The sequence below is a fragment of the Phyllostomus hastatus genome, unplaced genomic scaffold (genome assembly GCF_019186645.2).
Source record: "Phyllostomus hastatus isolate PE091 unplaced genomic scaffold, TTU_PhHast_1.1 phas_scaffold_78, whole genome shotgun sequence".
Lineage (NCBI taxonomy): Eukaryota > Metazoa > Chordata > Mammalia > Chiroptera > Phyllostomidae > Phyllostomus > Phyllostomus hastatus.
Window position 1 is genome coordinate 10007338 of NW_025334041.1, and position 24553 is coordinate 10031890.

Genomic DNA, 24553 nt, shown 5'->3' on the forward strand with positions numbered 1-24553 from the left:
GTTTTGCCCAACTGAGAGGGAGGCAGAGTGGATGCCATCGTAATAAAGAAATCCCGACCTTTCGGAAAGCTTCCAGAGCCTGCGAAACAAACCAGCCATGCCCAGAGCTGGTGCCCTGGGGAGACTTCTTTTCCACTGATTTAGCTGTTACAGTTTGGCTTGATTTACTCCCCCGAGAAGGGAACTTGACCTTGCTCACGCACTTCTCTCTGCAAGGACGCAGCCCGGCCGTAACGCTGGGTGGCCTTTTAGTCTTCACGGCAGGCTGCAGGCAGGTGTGTGGGGTCACGGTCATGGTCACGCGTTTGCCAGAGCCCTCCGATCTGTCTCCCGTGTCTGATGGCTTCGGCTGGGCGTGACGCCCTCGAGGCGTGAGCGCAGGAGAGGCCGGCTCCAGAGGAAACATTTGCACCGCTCTTGCAGCCTCTCCCTCCCCGGTCTCCTTGAATCTGCAGCTTTTCTGATACCAGACCAGGGAGCCGGCTGTTTCCTTCTATTTTCTGTCCCTCTGCTGTCACGGCCTCCCTCTCCAAGGATGCAGAGCGTGTGGGGTCAGGCGGCGAGCGAAGGCAGGCCTCCCTTCCCTCGCCAGCTCCAGACCAGGGTGTGAGCAGCTGTCGGAGCCTGTCCTGACCGGCTCCGAGTTCAGGGCTGGCTGAACTTGGACACCACTCCCTCCCCCCGCCCCCACTCCAGAGGTGCCCGTCTCAGGGACCAGGGGCTCTCAGACCAGTTACATTGTTCAGCTCAGAAGGGAGCTGGGGTTTTGCCTGGCGGATGGTTCCGGGTTTCCCAGGGCTGGGGGTGGGGCACCAGGTATTTGAGGCAGATATTTCATAAGGTTTTGGTCTACATTTTATCTTGCCATAGAAATCCTGCACTCGGGGGAGAAGAAAAAAGAGACCTCCGAGATAGAATTAGTAATTTACTCTAATAAGGAGTTATGTAAGTTTCTCACTTGCAGGGAAAATACCAAAATCTCATAAAGCTCCACCCCCCACTCACCCTGGCTGCCAGGACGGGGCTGGGAACTTGGAAGGGACAGGAGGAAACGTCTCGGGGACTCGGGCATGAAGGCCACTGTAAACAGAGCGTTGGCTGCTTGTGGGATCATTCAGTCACCAAAGGGCCAAGCCTGCTCCCGCCGTGACTTTTCGGTATATTTACATTAGGCAGCAAAAAAAAAAAAAAAATTTCCCTGTACTGCAACACGGGAACGAGACGTTGCATCTCGTCCGCTGGAGGCTGCGCGGCATTGTCTGGGTGTGGGGACACACTCGTCTCTCTGAGCTGTGTCATTTATAAGGCATTATTTGGTTTGATTCTGCAGTGTGTGCGCTGAGAATATAAAATCATGCCAATGAGAAGCCGCGGGGGCCACTGCGACTTCGGACTGCTCGCAAACCAAGGCGTCTTCTAAAAATGGTTCCGAACCCGGGAAGCGCCAGCCCGCGAGCGTATTTACAGTCACGGGACGGACCCTGTGGGGGCGGGGGGGGGGCAGGGCTCTCTGTGCTGACGGACGGGTGCCGAGAGGCATGTTTAAAAAGGGAGAAACAGTGAGTGTGGTTTTTTTTAAAAAATAAAAGTTGACTACGATACTGACTTCAAGCCTGTGCAATCCAAGTATGTACAATAAATAAACGCTCCGTTCAGAGCCTGTATGTCAGCTGAATTACAGCTTGAGTGTGGTGAGGTCGGACGCGGTCTCCCGGCAGGCCTGTCCCCCGGAGGGCGCCCCAGGTGCGCGCAGGCCGCCGGCCTCCTCCGTCTTCTCACCGCAGTGTCTTCAGAGGTAACTGTGGAAACACGACGACATGACCAGGTGCGGTGAGAAGACTCATCGCACGCGGGTGGCCCACCCTGGGGCTGGGCACGGAGGCCCTCCCTCACATGCAAGGAGCTGATTGCACCCAGGGGGTCACAGGTGGGAAAGGGATGAAATGGGACATGAGTCCATGGCATGTGGGGACCCAGTGCCGTCTCATAAACATTGACAGGATCCAGCACCAGCAGGTTCACTGGACGGGGAGCTCAGGAAAAGCAAAAAACTTGCTGCAGACCCCAAGACAAGGCAATGGAAACGAGACAAAGTGCCCAGGCCTTCCGATTTCCAGCCCAGGGCTCCCCACTGTGCGCACGTCACGTGGGCCCTGTGTCCATAAAAGAACGCCCTCTGGGGCATGGAGGGCTCCCTCTGGAACCCAGGGGTTTCTCTGGGCAATCGCTTTGTGTCTCACTGAAGTGAGGATGAGTCAAGGGGATGTTCGGTGAGACGTAAGGAAGGTCTGGGCTCTGGGATGACCAGGGCAGACTTCCCAGTCCACCCTGGACTAGACCTCTGTGGGCTGGCTGATCTGGGTGTGTGCCTGCCACAGGCCAGGGACCGGACCCCGCGCAGTGTCCGATCACACCTGCACGTTGGAGGGTGAGGGTGACTCCTGTCCGGGCAACTTCACCGTGCCAGGAGAAGCAGCGACCTACAGGGGAAGGGGCGCTGGACGAGGACTCAGAGGTCTGGGTGTGTGCCTTTGGGCAAGTTCCTTAACCCCTTGGAGCTCTGTTTTCTTATTTGAAAAAAACAAAAACACTGAAGGCATCTCTCCAGCTTCTATCACAGGGTTATGAAAGGGTCAGGTGAGATAAGATACACAAGTTATTTGAAAAATACAGAGTTATGCAATGCAGGGACTATTATTTTGATGATGACTATATGTCTCTGACCACAGGACTAAGGTGTTCATGGTGGAAAGTTCAGGAATTGCAGAAATGCGCTAGGAGGAAAATAACACTCAGCGCTCACCTCCCAGAGCGAACGCCTGTGCACGATTTTGTCTTCTTCTGTCCTATTCACACATAGCTCCTTCTGTCCTACTCATGCGTAGCTCCTTCTGTCCTACTCATGCATAGCTCCTTCTGTCCTGCTCATGCATAGCTCCTTCTGTCCTACTCATGCATAGCTCCTTCTGTCCTACTCATGCATAGCTCCTTCTGTCCTACTCATGCGTAGCTCCTTCTCAGGGCCAGCACACGCCCAGTTTTGAGCCTGCGACCCTCTGAGGATGGTGACTGCGATCCCTGGGTCAGCCGTGCTAGGGAAGGCGGCTGTGCTGTCCGCCTTCAAGGAGCCCATCCCAGCTTCCAGGAACCTTGTCCCTTCCTCCTCCCGTGACCTTCCTTGAGGTTCCCTACAGCTGCGGAAGGGCCCAATTTAACTCAGGTCACCCACCCCCTGCCACACAGAACTCCAAACAGGGGAGGATCTACTGGGTGTTTTCAAAGAAATGAAGGGTCTTTAACTAGGCGACAGGACCATGCGCAGGGAGAGTCGTGGTCTCCGCCCAGGTTAGGAGGCGCTCTGTCCACGTGGCCTCACATGACCGTGAGGGCGTTTCTTGTCTTATCACATGGGCACCTGGCCCTCCTCCCACTTCCCTCTGGCCACCAGGACTTGACCTGTGACCAAACCTGGCCAAAATAAATGATAACGTGGATGTCTATATGGGATCAAACTTAAGATTTCCAGATTTAATGATCAAATGCTACCGAACCATAGTAACAGAATCCTCTCCCTTTAGTTAAAAGAAAACGTCTCTAAAAATATATTAAATCTGTTCTCGCGGGTTCTTCTTGTTCTGTCACCATGTCCAATATAACTACTTCGTACCATTCTCAAGACATGATAAATTTAACTTTCTCCAATATTTTGTCAGCTCTTTCTATGCTTCGCACATTCTTGGGTTAGCCAGAAATTTCAAATAGAAATGCTCTATAAAAATGTAAACGAAAATTATAATACTGATGGGGGGTGGGCAAAAGCTCCCAAGGATACGAGACCTTGTCTCCTAGAGATGAGAGACGACACCAACTCTGCTTCGTGCACAGGACGGAGTTTCCCGGGCTTCTCGAGCCAACATGACAGGGGAGGGATGAGTGGGGAGGGACCGGGGCGAATGTCCAGAGTCCACGGGGCTCTAACTTGCCCCTGTATGTGGTGGCAGTTCCAGGCAACCCCTCTCACGCTTTAGATTTTGACATCCCAGTGTCCTTCAGTGGGGAACACGGTTCCCGCCAGCGGCACTCCCAGGGAAATAGAGTCTGAGAAAGCACGTGAAGGCGTTAGGAGAAAGCGCGCCCTCAGCATCTCGGAGGGCCGCGTTACCTGAGCGTTTCTGCCTTTGATGTCATCGGAGCTCTGCGCAGCAGCCTCGGCGTGGAGCCAGGGACCAGGCGTCCGGCCTGAAAGGCACAGGGGCGATCTCACCATCTGCTGGCCCAGGGAGCGGCTGTGCGCGTCCCAGAGACAGCGGGCTGGCCCGGCATTGGTGGCGGCGGCAGCACCGGGGACCGCAGCAACCTGAGCCGGTCAACCTGAACCCTCCAGGCTGCTGGCCCCGGCTGCATGTTTCCACCGCGGCGTCTCCGTGCCAGGCTGTGACGACAGAGGCGTCGCGTTCGATGTGCGGGGGCGGGGGTGGGGGGACGACACCAGGCACTAAGACCTGCTGTCTCAATGCACGTGAGAGAGTCTTAGCTCAGAGCAGACCGCCGTCTGCAGCCCCGGAGATGCGCCGAGCCCCGCGCCAGACCCGGTTTAAGGAGAGAGCAACAGGTAAGTGTGTGCTGGCGGAATCAGGCTCTGTTCCCCCAGGGCCCAACTCATTCTCGAACATGGAACATGCTACACATTATACAAGTTGTATGTCAATGCATTCTCATAAACGAGAAGTCAGAGAACACAGGAGAACGTAACAGGGAAAAGAAAACCAACTGGAAGTGGCTCCGCCCTTCCCCCCACATCCCGATTCTCTACCCCAGAGTCCCCGCTGCTCCGGGTTTGCTGTTCAGTCCTCCAGACACACTCCTCCTTTGGCAGTTACCGTGTGTGTGTGTGTGTGTGTGTGCATGCATGCACACGCGTGCAGCTGTACAGTGTGGTTGGTCTAGCCAAGTCTTAAATCCAAATCCCCAGACCTTAAGTCCAAGGTCCTGTGAGACCTTGTCCTGTGCGTCAGATGCTCCGAATGGTGGCCCGGGTGTCACATTCTCTGCTGCTTTTGGTGAGGGACATTTCTGTCCTGCTTGGGCCACAGACTAGGAATTAAATAACCGTGTCCCCGAGCCCCCTGAACAGCTCGGGCTGCCCTGCTCCTTACAAAGCGCCATGAAAGCAGAAACAGCATGGGTGGCCTGTCCCGGCGACAACCTGGGAACAGCCCGTGTTCAGTGAAAGCGTGTAGGAAGTCTAAGGCTTATCGTCAGGGAATGTTGACAAAGGCACAAATAACTTGGGGTGACATTGCAAGGCAGGAGAGGGAAGCGGGTCAGAAATCATATAAATAGGGGGACCTCAACTATTTTTAAAACTTATGAACATACACATAATACACCGAAAGGATTCCTCCTGAATTAACGGGTCGTCTTTAATCTCTTAAAACACACCTTCCAGGTTTTCTACGGTGAGCTGGAAGCCATCCTGGGCAGCAGCGGTGCAGGCAAGACACGGTGTCTAAGAGGAACTGCCCCACAGAGGGGCCTCTACAGCTCAGAAACTACGAATCCCGAGGGCACTGGCACTTTCATCAAAATGCTGTTTACATCGAGGAGTGCCTTTGTTCTGGGATAAAGATATATTCAAGTAAATGACAGAGGGAGTGCTAGGTTTTCAGCCAGTTTATTAACTAAATACAAAGTAAAAAGACACTCATGTAAGCCCTGACCTAATTCCAGGTGGCAGTATGACCTTGAAATGACCACCCTGAGGTCTACAAACCTCCAGGCTACGACAGATAGGGCTCCCCCTCGCCGGGTTTCTTAACTGGCTCCTCCTGGGCTGGCTGATCGGGCCTGTGCGCTGTGGGCTGTTCAACAGCATCCCTGGTCCCTGCCCCCTGGATGCTGGGAGCATGGGCTCTGTGCCCCAGACTCCCTGGAACAACAGGAGATGTCTCCAGACAGCACCAAATGTCCCCGGGGGGAAATCCCCCCCCCCCGGAGAACCACTGGGCAATGCAACAGGCTTCCCTACAGGTCAGCAGTGGGCACTGGTTTTCACAAACACTCCCGGAAACAACAGCAGAGCTACAGGAGAACCGCTTTCCCCATAAAACAAAGGGAAATGTTGCATCTCTCCTTATATAGTATTGATGGGAACGGAAAATGGAAAACACCACGGTGGTTCCTCACAAAATTAAAAGCAGGCTTTCCCCACAATCCAGCAATTCTACTTCTGGGTATGCACACAAGAGAATTAAAAGCTGGGTCTCAAAGAGATCCTTGTACGCCCATGTTCATAGCGGCATCTTCACAAGAGCCAAAGGACAGAAGCCCTCCAGGTGCCCACTGGTGGAAGAGCGGATAAACCGAACGTGGCAGGCCCACGCAGTGGGACAATCCCACGCAGTGGGACATGCACGCAGTGGGACATGACGGAGCCTTAGAAGGGAAGAGAATTCTGGTGCATGCTAGAACACAGATGGACCTTGAGGACGTGGTGCTGGGTGAAATAAACCAGTCTCAGAAAGCCAAACTCTAACAGATTCCATTTAGACGAGGCACCAAGAGTAGTAAAGCTCATAGACCCAGGAAAGAGAAGGGTGGTTGCCAGGCGCTGGGGGTGGGGGGGGGGGAGAATGGAGAGTCGTGGATGTGTGGAGACAGAGTTTCGGTTTTGCACAATGAAAGGGGTTCTAGGGAGTGTTTGCAGAACGATGTGAGTGTGCCTAACACTACTGAACTGTGTGTGCACTGAAAAAGCTCTGGATGGCAAATTTCATGTTATGTATTTATAGTTCAAAGTGAAAAAAGGAAGGAAGCATTAGGGCATCTGTGTGCTGTGTGTTTGTCAGAAGGAGGGAGCAGCAGGCGGCAGGAGGCAGGCAGGCAGAACCGCCCCGAGAGAGCGTGCAAACACACCCACCCGGGAGAACAGCATTGTCTCCCAGGCCGTGGAGAACTCTCGTCTGGGGGAACCAGCTTACTGCCCAGCAGTAGGAGCACCGCGAGGAGAAATGTAATTGGGCAGGCATGACCCGCAGCAGACTGGCACTAATATAATTAACAAGGCTCTACCCTGCGGCTGGCCGGGATGGCGGGGACGTGCCGATGTGATTGTGCTAGCGGGCTGCGGAAGTGTTTTATGTCTGCCAATTACCAGTGTCATTTCTGCTCTGTAGGGTGCCGGTTCACTTCGTCGGTTTTCTCTCCTCCGCCGCCTCCCCCCTCTTCCTTTTTTACTGCGCCCACACCTAAGCATCAGGAGATCGCATTTGGGTCTGGGCACCGATCTGAACATTTCTTCGGGACGAGAGGAACACAGCACCGCCTGCCAGCTGCGCCCTCCTGGCGAGCTGTGGGGGGCATAGCTTTTTTTTTTTTTCTTTTTGTATTTTCAGGGATGAGACTGGGCACCGTGGGCTCAAACACAGAAACTTCATGTTAGAATTCCCAGAGTCTGAACGGTGAAGGACTCCGTGCCACATGATTAGGAAAGGCTGCAACACAGAGAGATTTTTAAGAATCTCCTCTTCTGGGCTGGGTTAGGGCAGAGGTCAGCAAAATATGGCCAGCGGACCCAACACAGCCAGCGCCCGTGTTTATAAATCAAGAGTTACAGGGAAGCAGCCATGCTCACTCATTCACGGACTGTCTACGGCCGTTTCCATGTCGAAACAGTAGAACCAGGTAGTCGTGGCAGAGACCACACGGCCTGCAGCGCCTCAAATAGGTCGTCACCGACCCTTCAGAGAAAACGTTTGCTGGCCTTCAGTTTAATGTAGGTAGGGGTCGGCAGCTGAAAAGCTTCCAGGGGCCAGGAGGTCACAATCACAAGGTGCGGTCTGGGTGCGCCAGAGAGCAGGGAGGTTTGTGGTGTGGAGGGCGGACAGGTGCAAACCAGCAGGAAACTGAACCCCAGAGACGGGACCTCCCCATGGTCTCCATGAAAGAGACTCACAGAGTCCCTGGTCTGGGGCTAATCCCAGACACCGGTGACTGTATGATTTTCCATGCCGGCCCACAGAAGCCTGGGATTGGGGGCCTCACTCAGGGTGTGGGCGGGAACACATCCGACTCTCACCCCAGGCTGTTGACTCTGTCCCGTCTCACCAGCTGCTGCCCAATCGGACGGGCTCAGCACCAGACAGGAGCCAGTTCATGTTTTAACTAACAGGCAGCACCACTGTGCTGTCCATACCCTGCCTCGCTTTTCTCTGCTGCCTGTATTTCTAAAGTACTTGCCTCCCCTGGCCTCTGGGCGCGAGGGGCAGGCTGGCCAGCCTCTCCCTCTGCCACTCTTGGGGGAGCTGAGTGGCAGCCTGGCCACCCAATGCAACCAGAGAGGGGCAGCACTCACCGGGCTGAGACTTTCAGCCTTAGCTGGACACTGGCATCACCCAGCAGCTTTCACAATGACTAACACCCTGGTCCTACCTGGGTTTCTAATTTAATTGGTCCAGGTGCAGCCTGGCCTTTTGGGTTTTTAGGTTCTCCAGGTCATTCGGATGTGGAACTGAGGCTGAGAACCATTGGCTTGAGGACACTTTCCATTTCACAGTGTGCCACAGTTCCACATTGGGGGTTTTAGGCTCTTCTCTGGCTACTAATGCAAAGTTCCTGCATCCCATTTTCCCTGGGGTATTCAGATCCCTAGTCAGAAGCCCCAGAGAGGGGAGGGGCAAGTGGTCAATTCACCCAAATCTGATGATGTTGAACACTGAATGCTGGTCTTCTGTAGCAGCGTCTAAATGACCCTTGAGGACTGGGGCACATGCACGTTCCGGCACTGCCAGGAGTATGCACGGCGCTGCACTGCTGTCCGGGACACGAGAGGACAGCCAGCCTGCAGCTGACCGCTGCACGCCAGGCGCCGCTCTCGGACAGTCAGGGACATGCAGGGGTCCTCGCCGGGCAGTACTCACTTCTGGGGATCTTGCTGGGGTAAATCTTCTGGCTTGGTTTATATTCATCCGGAGGAGGAAAGTCTTCCATGGAATGGAACGTGAATTTAGACTCAAAGTCGTCTGCATGTGGAAAATGGCAAAGTTGCTCTGGTTACTGTGATGACCCAAGGTTCGCCTGCCTGGTGCCAGGGTGCCCACAGCCGGACTAGTCCCCCCAAGGCCGCCTTCCACTTCTCAATTTTTACTCTTTTGCTGGGACAAGGGGACCTGGGAAGAGTGAAATTAATACACTCTCCCCGTCACCCGCCCCACCTTACGGCCACTAATATCTTCAGGAAGCTTCTAAAGAGCCACAGGGCAGTGCAGGGCCCAGACTCAGAGATGAGGAACATGGCAGTGGCAGGGACAACAAAGTCCCCTTGGCCTGAAGCCCCCCTGAGCTCCTGGGTGGGCCTGGGTCGGGAGGAGTGGGCAGAACAGGGGTCCTGGGCCTGGCAGCTGACACGGGGCATGGCCTGTGTCCACTTGCGGGCCTGGGCCCCCAGAGCAAATGGGTTCTGTCCTGAGCTCCTGATGGAAGAGGAGAAGGGGCACGTGGCCCTTTCACGGGGCAGGTCCCTGCTTTGCGATCTAGGATTTCTGGCTGACAGTAGCTCAACCCACAGAGGGATGCAAAGATTTCTGGCCACACCTGACCCCATGTCAATTTCTGCCCTATCTCCATATTTTTGCCCTAACTGTCCCCCTGCCTGCTGGACCTTCTGTCCGTCCGTTCACTGTGTCCCAATCACGCCATTCATTCAGCCTTGTGCATGGACTTCTCCATGGAGACAGACACACCGTTAAAATGTTGGTTTTCTTCCCTCTCCAAACTCAGTCAGAAGGTGCGGAGTGGGTTCTGGAGCCCTGCAGAAAGCCTCCAGAGAAACCCTCTCTTTAACACAACCTGCGGTCTGTTCTACGCTACCGTGAGTCCCCTGTTCTGACAAAGCACGCGCCCGGGGCTGGCATGCTCCCACTGGGGGCTGGGAACCACCTCCCCACCGGCAGCCAGCGTGGCAGCTGCTGGCCCCGCTTACCGATGATGTGCAGGCTCCCGTTCCGCAGCTGGCCCCCGGGCTGCTGCGTCTGGGTCCAGCCTGGGACCTGCTGGCTCCTGCTTGAAAGCTCCGTGGTGGGGGATCTCGCAGGAGGAGCCGGCGGTGGATTCAGCTTCGCCCCACTGGTGCCTAATGGAGAAGATGACGGAGTATTCAGATACAGGAGTGAATGGGGACAGCGGATGCTGTAACCTCCTGTGAGGGGTGAGTAGAAGGGCAGCCTCCGGAGACAATCTGCTTGGGACTGAATCCCGTTCTCCTGCTGGGATAATGACACAACCTCTCTGTGCCTCAGTTTTCTCTTCTGTCAAATGGGATGATAATAGGGCACACGCCTCCTACAGTTGTTGAGAGGGTTAAATGAGTTCATTTGAGTCAAGTTGCACGTAGTGAGGGCTCAATAAATGTTAGCTGCTGTGATAATCTCAATGACAATGGCAGTCCTCAGCATCAGATGGCATAGTCCCCGAAAGGGGAACCACTGCAGAGTCCCCAGAAAGGGAAGAGAAAGGAAAGGACTCCAGGATTCTCTCAATGCTTCTAACCCTTGGAGAAGGCTTCTAGTTCTTGGGGAGCAGCCCCTTGAACTCAGGGCTCTGTATCTGGGCCCTGGTCTTGTGGGCCTAGTGTGGCTTGGAGATGTGACCAAGAGGTGACAGACTGGGGGGCAGCTCAGAAGGGGGTGATCTCGCAGGGGGTGCCAGTGGTGGATTTAGCTCGCTCCCACTGGTGCCTGAGCCGTTTATAGGCAAGGCTCAGGGGGAGGCGAGAGGAACAGCCGTGGGGGGTTTGCTCCAGCCCCTGTTTCTGCTCACACCCGCCCCCCTGCATCGCTGACCCTCATTGCTCTTTCCCATCTGAATCCACCCTCCCCCGGGGCCCACTCCGATCCCACCAGCCTCAGCGAACCCTCCCCGATGACGGCTGTGGGCGGCGCGCTCTGCTTTGCCAGAACTCTGTCTGACTCGCTGGCAGCCAGTGGCCGCCGTCCTGCCCGTCGGTGCAGGCAGGTGTCCCGCTCACTCCACTCCACGAAATGATGAGACCGCTCCGCTGCTACTGTGCCAGGATGCTCACAATTACAGCCTCTTTCTCTCCCACCCCTGGCTGAGAAAAAATTACCCTCCTGCTGTTCATGAAAAACTAGGGTTCATGTCCAAAGACACAGTGAAAGGGGCCAGACGAGCATCTGTTCCCGGCCTTGCGGTTCCCGCCGCGGAGCAGGCCACGGTGCCAGCTGGGGCAGCTGTTCTCTCTCACCAGCCACCATCGGGCTCCTCCTCCCCCTTCAGGTCCCGCCCAGACCCGCTGCAGCTGGAGACCCAGTGCGCAGGCGGCTCCCGGCTCCTACCAGCCATCTGCCGAGCCTCTGGTACCCTGCCCCCTAACCCCCCACTTTTGAGCTGTGCCCCAGTCTGTCACCTCTTGGTCACATCTCCAACCCACACTAGGCCCACGAGGCCAGGGCCCAGATGCCCAGCCTGGAGTTCAAGGGGCTGGGGCTACTCCCCGTGAAATGGAAGCCTTCTCCCAGGGTTAGAACCATCAAGAGAGCCCCAGAGTGCAGCCCAGAGAGGCATCGTGGCAGTCCCACCATCCCATACAAGTAGAGCCGCCGGCACCTGGCTCTGGGCCCAGGTCCACGCTGCCAGGCTCCCTCCTCAGCTCTGCGCATGGGCCTTGCACTTCGTGATGGAGCCCCAGCCGGAGCCTGCACAAGCCCAGGACTGCGGGGTCACGGGAGGACACGGGAGGACATGCGTGTATGGGCCCATGCCTGTGGGCGGGCAGTGTCCCACACTCTGCTTCCTGTGAGCTTTTTAAGAAAAAAATCTCATCCTTCCTACCCGTGCTGGTCCACCCTTCCTTGTCCCAGGATCCACTAGGATTCACTTGCCCCCACAAGCAGACTAAAGGGGCTAAGGGCTGTTGACCCGCTTCTGGATGGAAAGCTGCCCCCCATGTGGTAAGAGAGAGGGAAGGGAAGTAGCCTGCACCCCAGCCACAGGCACATTTCCTCACTTAACACGTATAACAATCCTACGGGAGGTGTGTCATTATTATTTTCATTTGTCAAGTAAAAGGAGGGCAAAGTTCAAGAGCGTTTAAAAAAAACGGGCATGAGGTTACACAGGAGTGGAGGAGGAACCAGGCTCTGGACTCAGATGTCTCTGAATGTAAAGCACTGGTTTTTAAAACCACACAAGGAACACTGAAGAATGACAAGGTCAGAAAGGGCTCTCCGGCTCCAATGCTGGCCCCAGGGTGAACAGCAGGTCGAGAAGAGAATGATTAAAACCTTATCTCTCGTCACTAAGAGGCTTAAAAATTCCCTCGCTCTTTGCACCAGGGATTGCCTTTCAGAAACCTATCTTAGAAAATATCTGAAATGCAGCCCACAAATTGCTGTGAAAGTATCTCCTGCAGCAACTCACATGTTATTAACGATAAGAAGAAATGGAACTGACTTTAATATCTGACATTAGAAATATGGTATATACTGATGATCATATTAATATGCTTATATACTTTTACGATTTGACAGAATTGTTTTTAATATTAAGTAAAACCAGAATAGGCAGTAGTATATACAAAATAGTATTCATTATGTAAATATATAGCTACATTCAGAAAAAAGAAAACGCATCCAAAAATGACAGTTATTTCTCCATGATATTATTGTGGGTGATCTAAAGGTCTTTCTATTTGCTCTTCAATGAGCTTGTGTTATTTTTAACACAGGGAAATATATTTAAGAAACTTTATGCATCAAAGGATTTTCTGAAAGACCAAGGCATATGTGCACAAGTGTAGATGGGTGTGTAGGGGTGCGGGTGTATTTTTAAAAAAGAAGTTGGGTGTTTATGACTGTGTTTGCATGCACGCGTGCGTGTGCGTGGACGTGTGGGGGTTTCCCATTCAGGGGGACCCACCCCAACAGTGAACGCGGCCTTTCCACCGCGTGGACACCCGTCCTGCGCATGTGCACGCAGTCCGGAAGCGCCGCCGCTGCCTGGGTGAAGGGGTCCCTCTTGACACGGGGCTGGAAATACTGGCCCCTGGTTTTCTGGAGTCAGCAGGAGAATCAGCCTCCCCCCAAAAAGGGGGGATACCCAGAATGCTCATCCAATCTACGGAGGGCCTGTGGCCACTCGGGCTGGGAGCTGGCCTGCGGTAACTCAGGGAAGCTAAGCAGGAGGTCTGGTTCTGGGACAAGGGCACCCGCAGCCCCTCAAGCCCCGGGGCGATGGTGAACACGACCTTCCTCCAGATCTCGCGGCTGTCAGGCCCTGTTCCGACAACTGCCCGCGGGAGAACTATTGCCATTCCCATTTCACAGAGAAGGAGAAGAAGGGGGCACAGAGAGGCCGGGTGAGCGTGCAGGGTCACACAGTGAGTACCAGCAAGGCGACCCAGGCCAGAAGCTCTGACTTGTGGTCTGCATGCTCTTGGACAGGTCCTCCAGCCTCCCCTACTCTTGGTCTCCTGTCTGTAACGCGAATACCCCCGACGTAAAGTGCCACAACAAATCTTTATTGCCCTCCACAGGGGCACTGCTCTAACCCCCAATCCCGAGTTAAGACATCGCAAGGTACTTCCCAGCCGCTCGTAGGAGCAGGCCTCTGGCTGTGGCCCCGGTACCTCCTCAATGTCTGGCAAGGGCAAGCGGTCCTCTGATCGGGGGGTCGCCGCGGACCGGAACAGCTGCGCTCACCTGGGCCTCGGCCGGGCCTCTTCTTCTGCAGGAACGGCTGCGACCCGGGAGGCGCGGGCGGAGCGGGCAAGGCTTGCGCGCTCGGCTTCAGTGGCTGAGCCTGGAAGCTGGGCGACTTGGGGGGCAGTGGGGGTGGGGCTTCACTGCCGTTGTTGGCGCCTGGCATAGGGGGCGCAGGCACCAAGGACCTCGGGGTGCATGAGGCGTAAAGGGGAAGCGGTGGTGGCGGGGGCGGGGGCGGTGGGGGCGGCGGGGCAGAAGGCTCCGGAGCATCTTGAGTGGGACTGGCAGCATCGGCATTGAGTCCGGGGTACCCGCAAGGCGGGAGGAGAGGGAGCGGGGGCGGGATGGGTGACAAAGGCAAGGGGGCTAGCTGAGGCTTCACTGCCTTGTCACTGAGAATGGAGTTCTGGGGAAGAGGGGGTGGGGTTGGGGGAGGTGGGGGAGGGGGAGGTGCCGAGGGCGGAGGGGGGGCCACCCCCAGGGTATTACCTTTGGTCTGTGAGCCCGGTGGGGACACTAGGGGAGATTTGATGGCAGAGGAGGAGGGCAGGGGTGGGGGTAAGGGTGGGGGCGGTGGGGGCTGCGTGGGAGGAGGCGGGGCAGGCACGCTGGGGCGAGGAGGGACAGCTCTGGCAGCGCCCTGCGCCTCGGAGGAGGCACTGCCCAGCTTGGGAGATGCCGGGGGGTTCAGCGGCCCGCTGATAGTTTTGGTGGGAAGCCGAGGAGAAGGCGCTCGGGAGCCAGGGGCCTGCCCTGTCTTGCCGCCTGGAAATGAGACAAGTTCCGAGTTAGAGCAGCAACAGAGGAAAGAGAAGCCCCACGTGTGTGGGCAGCAGTGACCGAGGCTCTTCAGCGTGATGTCGTGGAACGGCAGGTGATGCTCTCTCCTGGCAGGTCCCCTGAGAGGCCTCAGGTGCAGCAGCTGTCACCTAGAGGGCCAGCTGGGCCGGCCCCAAGCTCCTCGCCAGTGTTTCGGTGCTGCCAGGCCGCAGCCATCCTATCGCATCCACCGGGGCCCTCATCTGCCCGGGTCTCCCCGGCTCCCAGCCCAGGGTCTGCTCCCACGTCCCCTGACCTTCTCAAGGTCACCTCACACTCACCACTCCTACCCACTAGGTCCACCAGCCCTTACATCCTAGTTTGGGTCCTCAGGGGCCAACCAGAATCTCCTGGGGAGGGAGGTGTCCCTCCCTCCCAGCATCGGGGAACAAGGACTTTGTTTCCACATGGAGAGCAGAAGCGCATGCTCCGAAGCCAGTGGGAAGATCCTGCCTCGGGGATCTAGTTCCAATGACCTTGAACCTCCCACTCCTTTGGCCTCTGGACGTTCCCAGCTCCCTTTCCCAAAGACGTGTGCCCATCTCTAAGGGGGCCGCTGTCTCCTGGTCTCCCGGCTTCCTCACCCTGTAGGTTTTCCACCACATCCGCCCCGGCTTGGAATCCAGTGCTGCGTGAATTCAACAACAACAGAGTTGTCATTGTTGAGCCTACAGTTGTCTCAGAGCCTACAGGAAGTATCTGTGTTCGGTGGCCTTCGTGGAAGACTGGTGAGGAGGGTGCTCCCCAGGAGCGGCCCGGTCACGCTGCACACCCTTCTGACACGCTGTTAGTGCCTTCCCTTTGGTCTCTGTCTGCCGGATGAGGAAAAGGTCCCTCCCCCCGTGGCCGGTACAGAAGTTCTGCAATCACTGCACATGCAAGCCTCCATGTAGGATGCATTCAAAATATTTCTCCCCAACAAGGACAGTGCTGTCTCAAAGAGGCATTCAGGGGACCACGTCTTCCCCTGTCTCCACGCCCTTCCACTTTACAATCCCCCCGAAAACCTGCGGGAAACCCTTGAAAACATGCTTGCTTCCCACACCTCCAGCTTCCTGGGTGCTGCAGACCAGGACCCACGGCCTTCACACCGGGTTACTGTAACCCCAGCCTCTGTGGGCAGCCTGAGCTTTTCCGCCGATGAGTCTCCAGTGAGTTTTCCCAACCGGGTGCTAAATCCTACCCCAAAGTACCGGATGCCAAAAGACAGGCCAGTCAAAGCAAGGTGACTCGGGGGAAGCTGAGTGGGCAGGACTGAGTGGGCGGTGTCTGACTTTCCAAACAGAAGACCCTCCTCTGGCTACGCTGTGACGGTCACCTGGACAAGACCACTCGTTCCGGGGCTCAGCTGTGGGATGTCTGTCCTGGAGGCGGGGCAGTGACATTTTCACTCTACTGAGGATTTTCTTTGAGGTGGCTCTGGAAGAGACGCCTTTGCCTGGGTGTACCCACCCTGGTTGACTCAACCCCCCTGGGGGTCTGCGGCCGGCGCTGCCGGAGCAGCTTGGCTGACCACGCCCGGGAGGGAAAACCCCCACTCGGCCTCCTGCCACCACAAACCCAACATTCTACGTGAGGTCAAGGGCAGGGGCCGGGCTCAGGGAACCCTGCCCCCAACGTCTCAAACCTGTGTGCGTCGTCCACGGAGATGGAGGTGGGGAGCCCGGGCAGCTCCCTAAACCAGGGCCCACTTGCTGCGTGGACTTGAAAGGGGTAACAGACTGGAAGGGCAGACTCAGGCCCTGAATAACTAACCCAAACTTTTTAAGTGACTGAGGACACCCATGTCTCCAACATTCAAACAGCCAGAAAGTGAGTCAGTTCAAAGGGCAGGAGCCTCTGCTCGCTCAGCAGCCAACCGAACGAGAAAGGGGCCAACAAACGCATTTTTGTCATAACGTGGGCCGAGAACCAAGGCTGGCACAGATCCTCCTCCGGCTTGTGTTCAGGCCCACTCCGGGGTCTCGCAGAGAGCTGGCAGCACACATTTAAGGTGGGAGCGACAGGAGAGAGAGCTGCTGACATGTGAGGGCCGGCGAGGCGAGCAGGCAGGCACCAGCCAGCAGAGAGCTCCGACAGGGCGTGCCAAGGCCAGGAAGGGAGGAGGCCGTCCAGCAGAGCATGGGCGCCAGCCCTGGACACCCCACCAGAAGCACAAAGGGGACCAGGAATCAGGTGGGGAGAGGCCTGCTGGAGTGCACCCAGGAGGTCTCGCTAATGATGGGACAGGGGTCAGCTTGTAGAGCCTGCGGGTTATCAGAAGATGAAGTCTGTCCTCCCCTTCCCACGTGCTTCTGTTTCCAGAGGACCCTGGGTTGCACGGGAGTCTCGTCACACACTCCTCTCAGCCCGGCGACAGTCACTCATTGTACCCTATTTTAGTGATCTCTCCCTGCGAGTGCTGAGTCAGGGCCACATTATGACTTCTGGAGACCCTCTTCCTCCTTAAAAAAATGTTCAGAGCTACATTTTGTGAAGGCACTGGTGTAAAGACAAATATAACATTTGATCTGAAAATTTCCCATCCACCCCAATTTTAATATAAATTCAAACGTTTTCATGGGCCCCTAAAAGCACTGTGATCACTAGACACTGTTCTCTGGGCTTCACGGCTCTAAGCAGCCATACTACCCACTCACACATTTCACTGTAGATGAATATTTACTGAGCACCTACTATGTGCCAGGCATTTTTAAGGCAGTGATCAAAACATAGCTCCTGCCTTCATGGAGCATGCATTTAGAGGGGAAGACAGAAAATACAGGAGTAAATATATAACATATCCAATGGTAATAATAATAAAAGAAAAATAAATTCAGCTGGAAGGGATATGCAATGAGAGGGCGACTCATTCTACGTGGATGGTGAGTAAAGCCTCACTAAGTTGGTCAGATGGCCCTTGAGCAGAGACCCGAAGGGAGGGAGGGAGATAGTGAACCAAGTGGACACCTGAGAAAACGTGTTTCAGGCCTCGGGAGCAGTTTGTGCAAGGGCCCTGCGGCAGCCATACGCCTGGGTCATGTAAGGACAGCAAGGAGGGCAGTGTGTGGCTGGAGCGCAGGGCTCGAGCCGGCAGGAGTGGTGGGCAAGAAGGTCAGAGAGACAGCAAAGGGCAGAGTCCTTTTCCGTGAAGGAGAAGAGAGCCCTGGCTATCTCACTCCAACATGGCACTAAGGCTGTGCACCTACTGTTCATCTGTCCCTGACTTCCCTCCTGTGACAGGCGTCATTAGTCACTTCACTGTGGATTCCGACCTCCTCTACAGAGATCAATGCTTGACTGCACACGGTGGCTTCGATGTCTGACACCTGTGTCCTATTGGGGACAAGCAGGAATACTGCCGGCTTCCTTTGTCCCATCCCTGTTATATCCCGACTGGGGTTATTTCCGTGAAGAGAGGCTAGTGGAATTCTTGTATCTCCAAGAATGTTTCTTTGGTCCCAGGCAGGAAGTTGGAAAAAGAAGCAGGCACAGAAGAATGCCAGCTCTCAGGATGACCCTGGCACTGTCTCGTCTGATGAACCCTCAGCAAAAACGAGGACAGGAAATGCCCTCTGAGGAGGTTCCAGGGGGATCTCAAAGCATCCCAGAGCCCTTATATTTGCTGGGCTTTATCAGTGGGTGACAGCAGCAAACTCATCCCTTAATGTCAAACAGTCCCAGCAAGAAATTTAGCAGAGTCACATGGGAGAAGATGTTCTATATCTGGAATGTTTGGGGCTTGATATTTCTTGGATTAATAAAATTCTTTGAGTTTATCCAAAAAGAAAGAAAGAGAGGAAAAAAAAGAAGAAAGAAAGAAAGAAAGGAAAAACACCTATTTTTGCACATACTAAAGATACATTTTTCTAATTTTAATGCAATGTTTTTTTAAACATCTGACTGTGGTAGACCAGTTGCAACAATGGCCTTGATTGTCTCCTCATTCTTGACTCTGTACCCTCTGCCACGTGATCTTGCAGCTCCTCTCATCGGGAGATGAAGTCTGTTTCCCCACCTTTGTCTCTGGCTGGGCTTGTGACTTGCTTTGGAAAAGAGGATGCAATAGGAGGTAGTGCTGTGCCAATTCCAAATCTAAGCCTCAGGAGACTTTATATGCTTCTAGTCTCTCTGTTGGAACCTTGCCATTGCTATAAAAACAAACCCTGAACACTCTGCTACATATTGAATGACCAAATGGCTCAGGCCAGTCGCCCCAGATGAGGCACCAAAGGTATAAGAAATATAAAATTAGCAAAGCCATGTACCAACCTGTAGATACCAGAGGGCGCCCCGCTGAGACCACCCTAAATTGCCAACCCACGAATTGTAAACTGAACAGATGAGTGTCAGGGTGTTTTGTGACTCAGCAATACCTAACGGACACAGTGACACAATGACTGAGAACCCTTTGGACTCACTCATCGCCAGTGAGGCCACAGTGATGTCATGAATGCCTGTCTGCACTCTGCAGTCTGGGCCACAATCATGCCATCACTAAACACCATGCACTGTGGCAAGTCCGTCTTCATTTATTACAATGCGAAGACATAAACAGATGGATGATTTGAAAGATCCCTTGAGCACAATCGTGGGCTTTGGAAATTTCTGGTGCATAGGTTCCCAAATGCATGATCTCCTACCACACAGCTGTTCACTGAAAACACACCGCTCACTGGCGTGTGAAGGATCGCCCAGTTGGGTCTCCAAGTGAAGGAGGTGAAGATCACAAGATACCACCCTGGCTGGTGTGGCTCAGTGGATGGATTGAGCACTGGTTTGATTCTCAGGGCACACACCTGGATTGCAGGCCAGGTCCTGTGTAGGGAGCGTGTGAGAGGCAACCACACATTGGTGTTTCTCTCCCTCCCTTTCTCCCTTCCCTTCTCTCTAAAAATAAAAAAAAATCTAAAAAATAAATCTAAAAAAAAATCACAAGATAGCTGGGTTTGGATTCCTCCTTACCTGCTGCATCCCTCTGGCCTGCTGGTCGCAACACAGGAAAGCCCCCGGCAAACAGACCTCCCAGGGCTGGGGGCGTGCTCCCACCTTGACAGTTTGCAGAACCTCCTCCTTCTTTGTTGGCGCCTTTAGAACCTTCAGAGAGAAGAGGCGAGTGGATGAAGACTCGTGGGTAGAGCTGAGCAGCCCGTTCTCACCCCGGGCCGTGGTCTGGCAATGCCTGTGGCAGCCTGCCAGTCCTCCAACCTGCGGGACCTGTGATTCTGCCCTTCCAGATGGCATCTTTGCCAAATACCCTCTGCCTAGACCCCCTGCAGGCTCATGCCCCGGCCTGTCTGCTGCCCTCTTTGGGCCTCCCAAACAACCAACCATCAGTGGCTGACCACTCTGCAAAGCGACTTAAACCAAGGGACCCAGACACCGCCATTTAGTAGATGCCAGTGGAGGAACTGGCAGCACCTTTCAAAGGAGAAAACCTAGACAAGACAGGTGCAGGGCTGGCTTTGTTTTCCACTGGGAGGACTAGCCAGAGGAGACCTGCAGATTCAATCCAGGCAGTAATTTTAACTTCTCGTCTGCAGAGCCTGGCCCAGAGCGGCAAGCCGGAAGGGAAGGTCTGCCGTCACTGACTGGTGCTTCAGCATTTCCCTTCCTGAGCACTCACTCCCCGAGCCCCGCACGCTTCCCTGCGCCTTTTAGTCTACGGAGGAGAAAGCCTGTGAGCCCCGGAGGAGAGGGGTCAGAGGGGTCACCAAGTCCAGCCTTCCAGACGAGTGTGCTTACCAACTACATAACAGAAGACAATCAGCTCAGACAAGGGCTCTCGGCAAAAAAGTCTTCACAAGCTGAAGCTAACGAGCACAGAGAAATGAAGGCGCAGTGCCCACTGGTGGATGAAGGTGGCCAGATTATTCTAAATATTAATATTACCCATTACTAGCTCATTGGAATGATTAGGAAGTGAGTATTCCAATAAAATGGATTTATCTGTTCATTGGGCTTAATCAATTAGATAGTGGGTCTCACCAGACACAAATTTCTAATTTGGTTATGGGAAATATTTCTTAAAATAATTTGTCTGTCCTTGTGTATTAACATAGATAGCAATCACAGATACTAGATTCTTATATTTTTAGGACTATCTTTGAGAATTGACACCATGGTCACCATTAAAAATATATGAAGACGTAGTAATACCTTACAATAAATAGTTCTGCATGTGTTATCTCAACCTTCCCCAGTCTTGACACACATGAGACAGAGCAGGTGTTATTATCCCTCCCATTTTGCAGGTGAGCAAACTGAGTCTCGGAGAGGTGCCGTGCTTTGCGTGGTGGCAGAATGAGAAGTCCCCTGACCCAAGCACAGACTCCATTTACCCTGTCATCTTCTAGAAGACACAGACAGCTGCAGTCATGTGATCCTGTGAGGGGATTCCGAAATCAATCTTTTTCCTTGTGGGAAAACAAAAAGTTCCCGTTGTTTCATGTTGAGACTCTACGTTTGCTCTCACTGAGTTTGAGGGCTCTGCTGACTCGGTGACGTTTCAGTGTCAGCTCACAGTGGAGAGGCACAGAGTGGGTGGTACAGCCCTACGAGGAGGTATCAGTCGGCAGTAAAGAGGGGAGAAGGGCTGGCTCCTGCCACGTGCGTGAGCCTGGCAGACACGCCGCCCAGTGAAAGGAGCCAGCTCCAGAGGCCACATGCTGTATGGTTCCATTTATAGGAGCTAGCCCCACACAGGGAAATCCACAGACACGGCCAGCAGGCTGAACGGCTGCCAGGGGCTGGGGCTGGGGGGCATGGGGAGGGACTGCCAGTGGGTCTGGGGTGTCCTCCTAGGGCTCTGGAATGAGTGTTTTGGGACGAGATGGAGGTGATGGCTGCACCACACTGCGAACATGTAAATGCCGCTGAATTGAACGCTTTCAGTGGGTACCATGGTGAATTTGGTCACAATTTAAAAAGTTATGTCGCCATGAGATTTTTTTTAGCACTTGAAGAGTGAGGAGAGGAGAACCCTACACACTCTCTGCACACCTGGGAGGGAAGCGCTGAGTCTCCACCCACGTGGCCTGTACGCTGAGCAGGTCTGAGATAGTGTGACTTCTGTCCTGGGTAACGGACATGGCCCCCGCCCTGAGCAAGCCAGGGGTGCCTGCCTGAGCCTCCCGTGGCCTCCCGTGGCTCGTGAAGTCCTGGCCCACGTGCTCACTTACTCTCGATCTGCGGGGCACTGCGGTCATTGATCTGTGTGACTTTCCGTAGGCGAGTTCCTTGCTGGATGTCGGCCAACAGTGCACTCCGACCTTTGGGATCTACCTTCTTCAAGCCGGAAGCGTCTGTACTCACCTGTAAGGGAGCAGGAGGGAGTTGATTATAATCACATAGAACATCTGCATATAAGCCCAAGGTCCTGTCCCCTGTAAGGTTTACCTCCCATAGCTCTCGGCCTTACCTGCTTGTCCTGCCCTGCACTATTCCTAAGGCTGATCTCACCTTGGCCTCTGCGCAGTTACCTGCAAGTCTCCGCGGAGACTCACCTCCTGCCCTGCTCACACCCTTCTCCCTGGGGACCCAGAAGGGACTCTTTGGGATTCCTTCAGGAAGCCTAACTCACTGACCCTCCTCCTCCTCCTAGCTAAGCCCCACTGGCAGGCCTGGGCTTCCGGCTGGGTGTTCCGGACCCACTGCCAGGTTCGGAGTGGCCACCCTGCCTGGTGTCCGCTCCTGGAGCAAACTCTGCCGGCTTCAGCTTGACGACGGGAGTTGGTCCTGTCGCCCTGCCTTGCCACTAAGTGGCACTAAGTTGCACTCCGTCACCTGGTCCTCATCCTCCCTGCTGCCGGGTGGCCCATTATGCCTTCTAACTGAAGCAGATTCAGCCCCAAGAGCAGGTTTTGAGCAAGGGATGGCGGTCTTCATGTGACCGTGGAGCACTGGGGGGAACTGGGGCCCAGAGGCGGCATAAATGTAAGCAGACAGGGAGGGCCGGGGATTACAGGGAAGGGTGAGTGCCTGCCCACTCTCTGGGCCCGGGCGCGCCACTCGGACCCTCACAGAACCTTGGGCGTGTCTGGTGAGCTTGCCCCCATTGTACAGATGACAAGTATGAGACTACGAAATTGTCTGTTCAAGGTCACAGAGTTCAAGCCCAGATCTGCTCGACTCCAAAGGCCATGTGCTTTGTCCTTGGCAATCAAGGTCATGTGCCATGGTTGGGCTAAGTGTCCTATGGACTGCAAAAATGCCTCGCAAATACATTTGTGAGAATAACCTTCATTCTAACTCTGCAAGTGGCCTTGAGGTCCAGCTCTTTCACTTCCACTGTGGCTTGAGCTGACATGCCAGGGGTCTCCATGGACTATCAGATTCAGGGGGCACCGAACAACAGGTGTAGGTTGGTGGCAAATAAGGGAGGGGTGGGGCTGCCTTGAAGACAGTCAGGGGGATCCTCCGAAGTTAAGTTTGTACCACGTGACCTGAGAGCTGGTTAACCGTGCCTCAAAGCACGAAATACCATGTGCCTTCAGCTTTCCCCTCAAACGCCACCACTCAGAGGTCTTTTCTGACCTCTAGCCTACATAAGACCACCCAGTGTTCTCTCTCGGGGTACCCTATGCTTTTTCCCTGGTAATTTTTATCACAGGGTATGTGTTTTTATTTCTGTTTTCAGGGTGGACATTTTCCACTTGTGCCTATGAGTTTAAGGTTTACTCTCCCATGTCTCTCTCTGTCAGGAAAGAGAACTCGTTCATTTTGTTCACCAATACGTCCCCAGAGAGTAGAACAGGGACTGGCCCCAGATGGGCGCAAAAACTGTTCACCGGGTGAATGAATGAGTGAGTGAATGAATGAACTAGACCCAGGGCATATAACACATCGGCCTTGTCCTCAAGGGCAAGCGTGTGTACAGGGAGACTGGACATACGCGCATGGGATAAAGCCACTATGTCATGCCGCATGTGACCATGGGAGTCCCCCAGAGAGGGAGACCCCGGAGAACTCAGCAATGGCCGCATCTGTCCAGCTGAGCAGGCTGTAAGGGAGATAGGAGACCTTAGAAGGTCCTCGAAACACAGACAGGAGTTACAGGTCCTTGCTGCGGCCATTTTTGTTGTCATTGTTCAGAAAAGGACAGGCCAGCTTTGCCGACTAGACTGTCGGAGACTCCCTCATGTCACAGGCTGGAAACAAAGGCCGCTGTGGTCTTAGCGAAAATGTGCCGAGTCTGCGTTTTCCCTGGCTGACTCTTCAGCACGACGACTCTCTGAAGGGCGCAAGCTCCAGAGTGGGGTCTTAGGAGAGGGGCTCATGAGTGATGGTCAACAACAGAGCCCGGGGCAGGGGACGCCAGCCCTAGTGCCGTATCCGTTTTAGGCATGGGTGTAAGAACGCACATGCACAGCACGGGGGTTCCCACCAGGCATGCTTAAAAACTCCTACTTATAGAACATTAACATCAGTAAGTTAAACAGTAAAGTTTTGAGATTTCTAAAGTTTATTAAAAAATCTTATTTATAAACCACTAGTGACAGGAATAAAGGGTCGACAGAAATATCATGACCCTGGCCAAGAGGGTAGGACAACTTTTCTAAGAAATTGGCGTGGCAATCGCAGACATGTGTCGGGGCCAGGCGCAGGGGAGAACACGCATTGTCACCGTCTTCCTCGTTACAAGGCAAACGACACGGAGAGTCACAAAGTCGGGCGCGACCCAACCCGGGTGGTGGCCTTGAGGAAGGCTGGGCTAGAAAGGGGCGTTCCTCTGATTAAAGAAGCAGCGAGCCGAGCAGCCCTTGCCGTCATGACACGGTGGGGTGCGGGGCGAGGGGGGGGATAGTCATTTCAACTCATTTAGACTCGATTTTGTATTTCTTATCAAAACTCACCCCCCCCCGGACTCCCTGGCGTTGCCCATGGCAGTTTTCAGGCGCGGGCTATGAAGGAAGTTGTGTGTGTTCGGGAGAGTGATTGTAAACAGATTCTCTACTTAGCACAGGTCCCAACAGGTTGTTTTTTTTAAAGATTTATCTATTATTAGAGAGAGGGGAAGGGAAGGAGAAAGAGAGGGA

At 54.4% G+C, this 24553-nt stretch overlaps 2 protein-coding genes across 2 annotated transcripts in view; one reads left to right on the plus strand and one right to left on the minus strand.

Moving 5' to 3' along the window:
• The window catches only part of SCRN1 (secernin 1), a 55995-nt gene extending 54547 nt beyond the window's left edge, over positions 1-1448 (plus strand). Inside the window, exon 9 of the mRNA XM_045827183.1 lies at positions 1331-1448. Within this exon, the coding sequence (XP_045683139.1) occupies positions 1331-1364 (34 nt within the window). The 3' untranslated portion in view covers positions 1365-1448. The remainder of the gene's footprint in view (positions 1-1330) is intronic.
• A 216-nt stretch (positions 1449-1664) lies between these two features.
• WIPF3 (WAS/WASL interacting protein family member 3) overlaps positions 1665-24553 on the minus strand; it is a 72857-nt gene continuing 49968 nt past the window's right edge. Inside the window, exons 3-9 of the mRNA XM_045827180.1 lie at positions 21698-21830; positions 19482-19613; positions 13716-14483; positions 9980-10129; positions 8919-9020; positions 4163-4239; positions 1665-1799 (exon numbers count right to left, since the gene is read on the minus strand). Of these exons, the coding sequence (XP_045683136.1) occupies positions 1776-1799; positions 4163-4239; positions 8919-9020; positions 9980-10129; positions 13716-14483; positions 19482-19613; positions 21698-21830 (1386 nt within the window). The 3' untranslated portion in view covers positions 1665-1775. The remainder of the gene's footprint in view (positions 1800-4162; positions 4240-8918; positions 9021-9979; positions 10130-13715; positions 14484-19481; positions 19614-21697; positions 21831-24553) is intronic.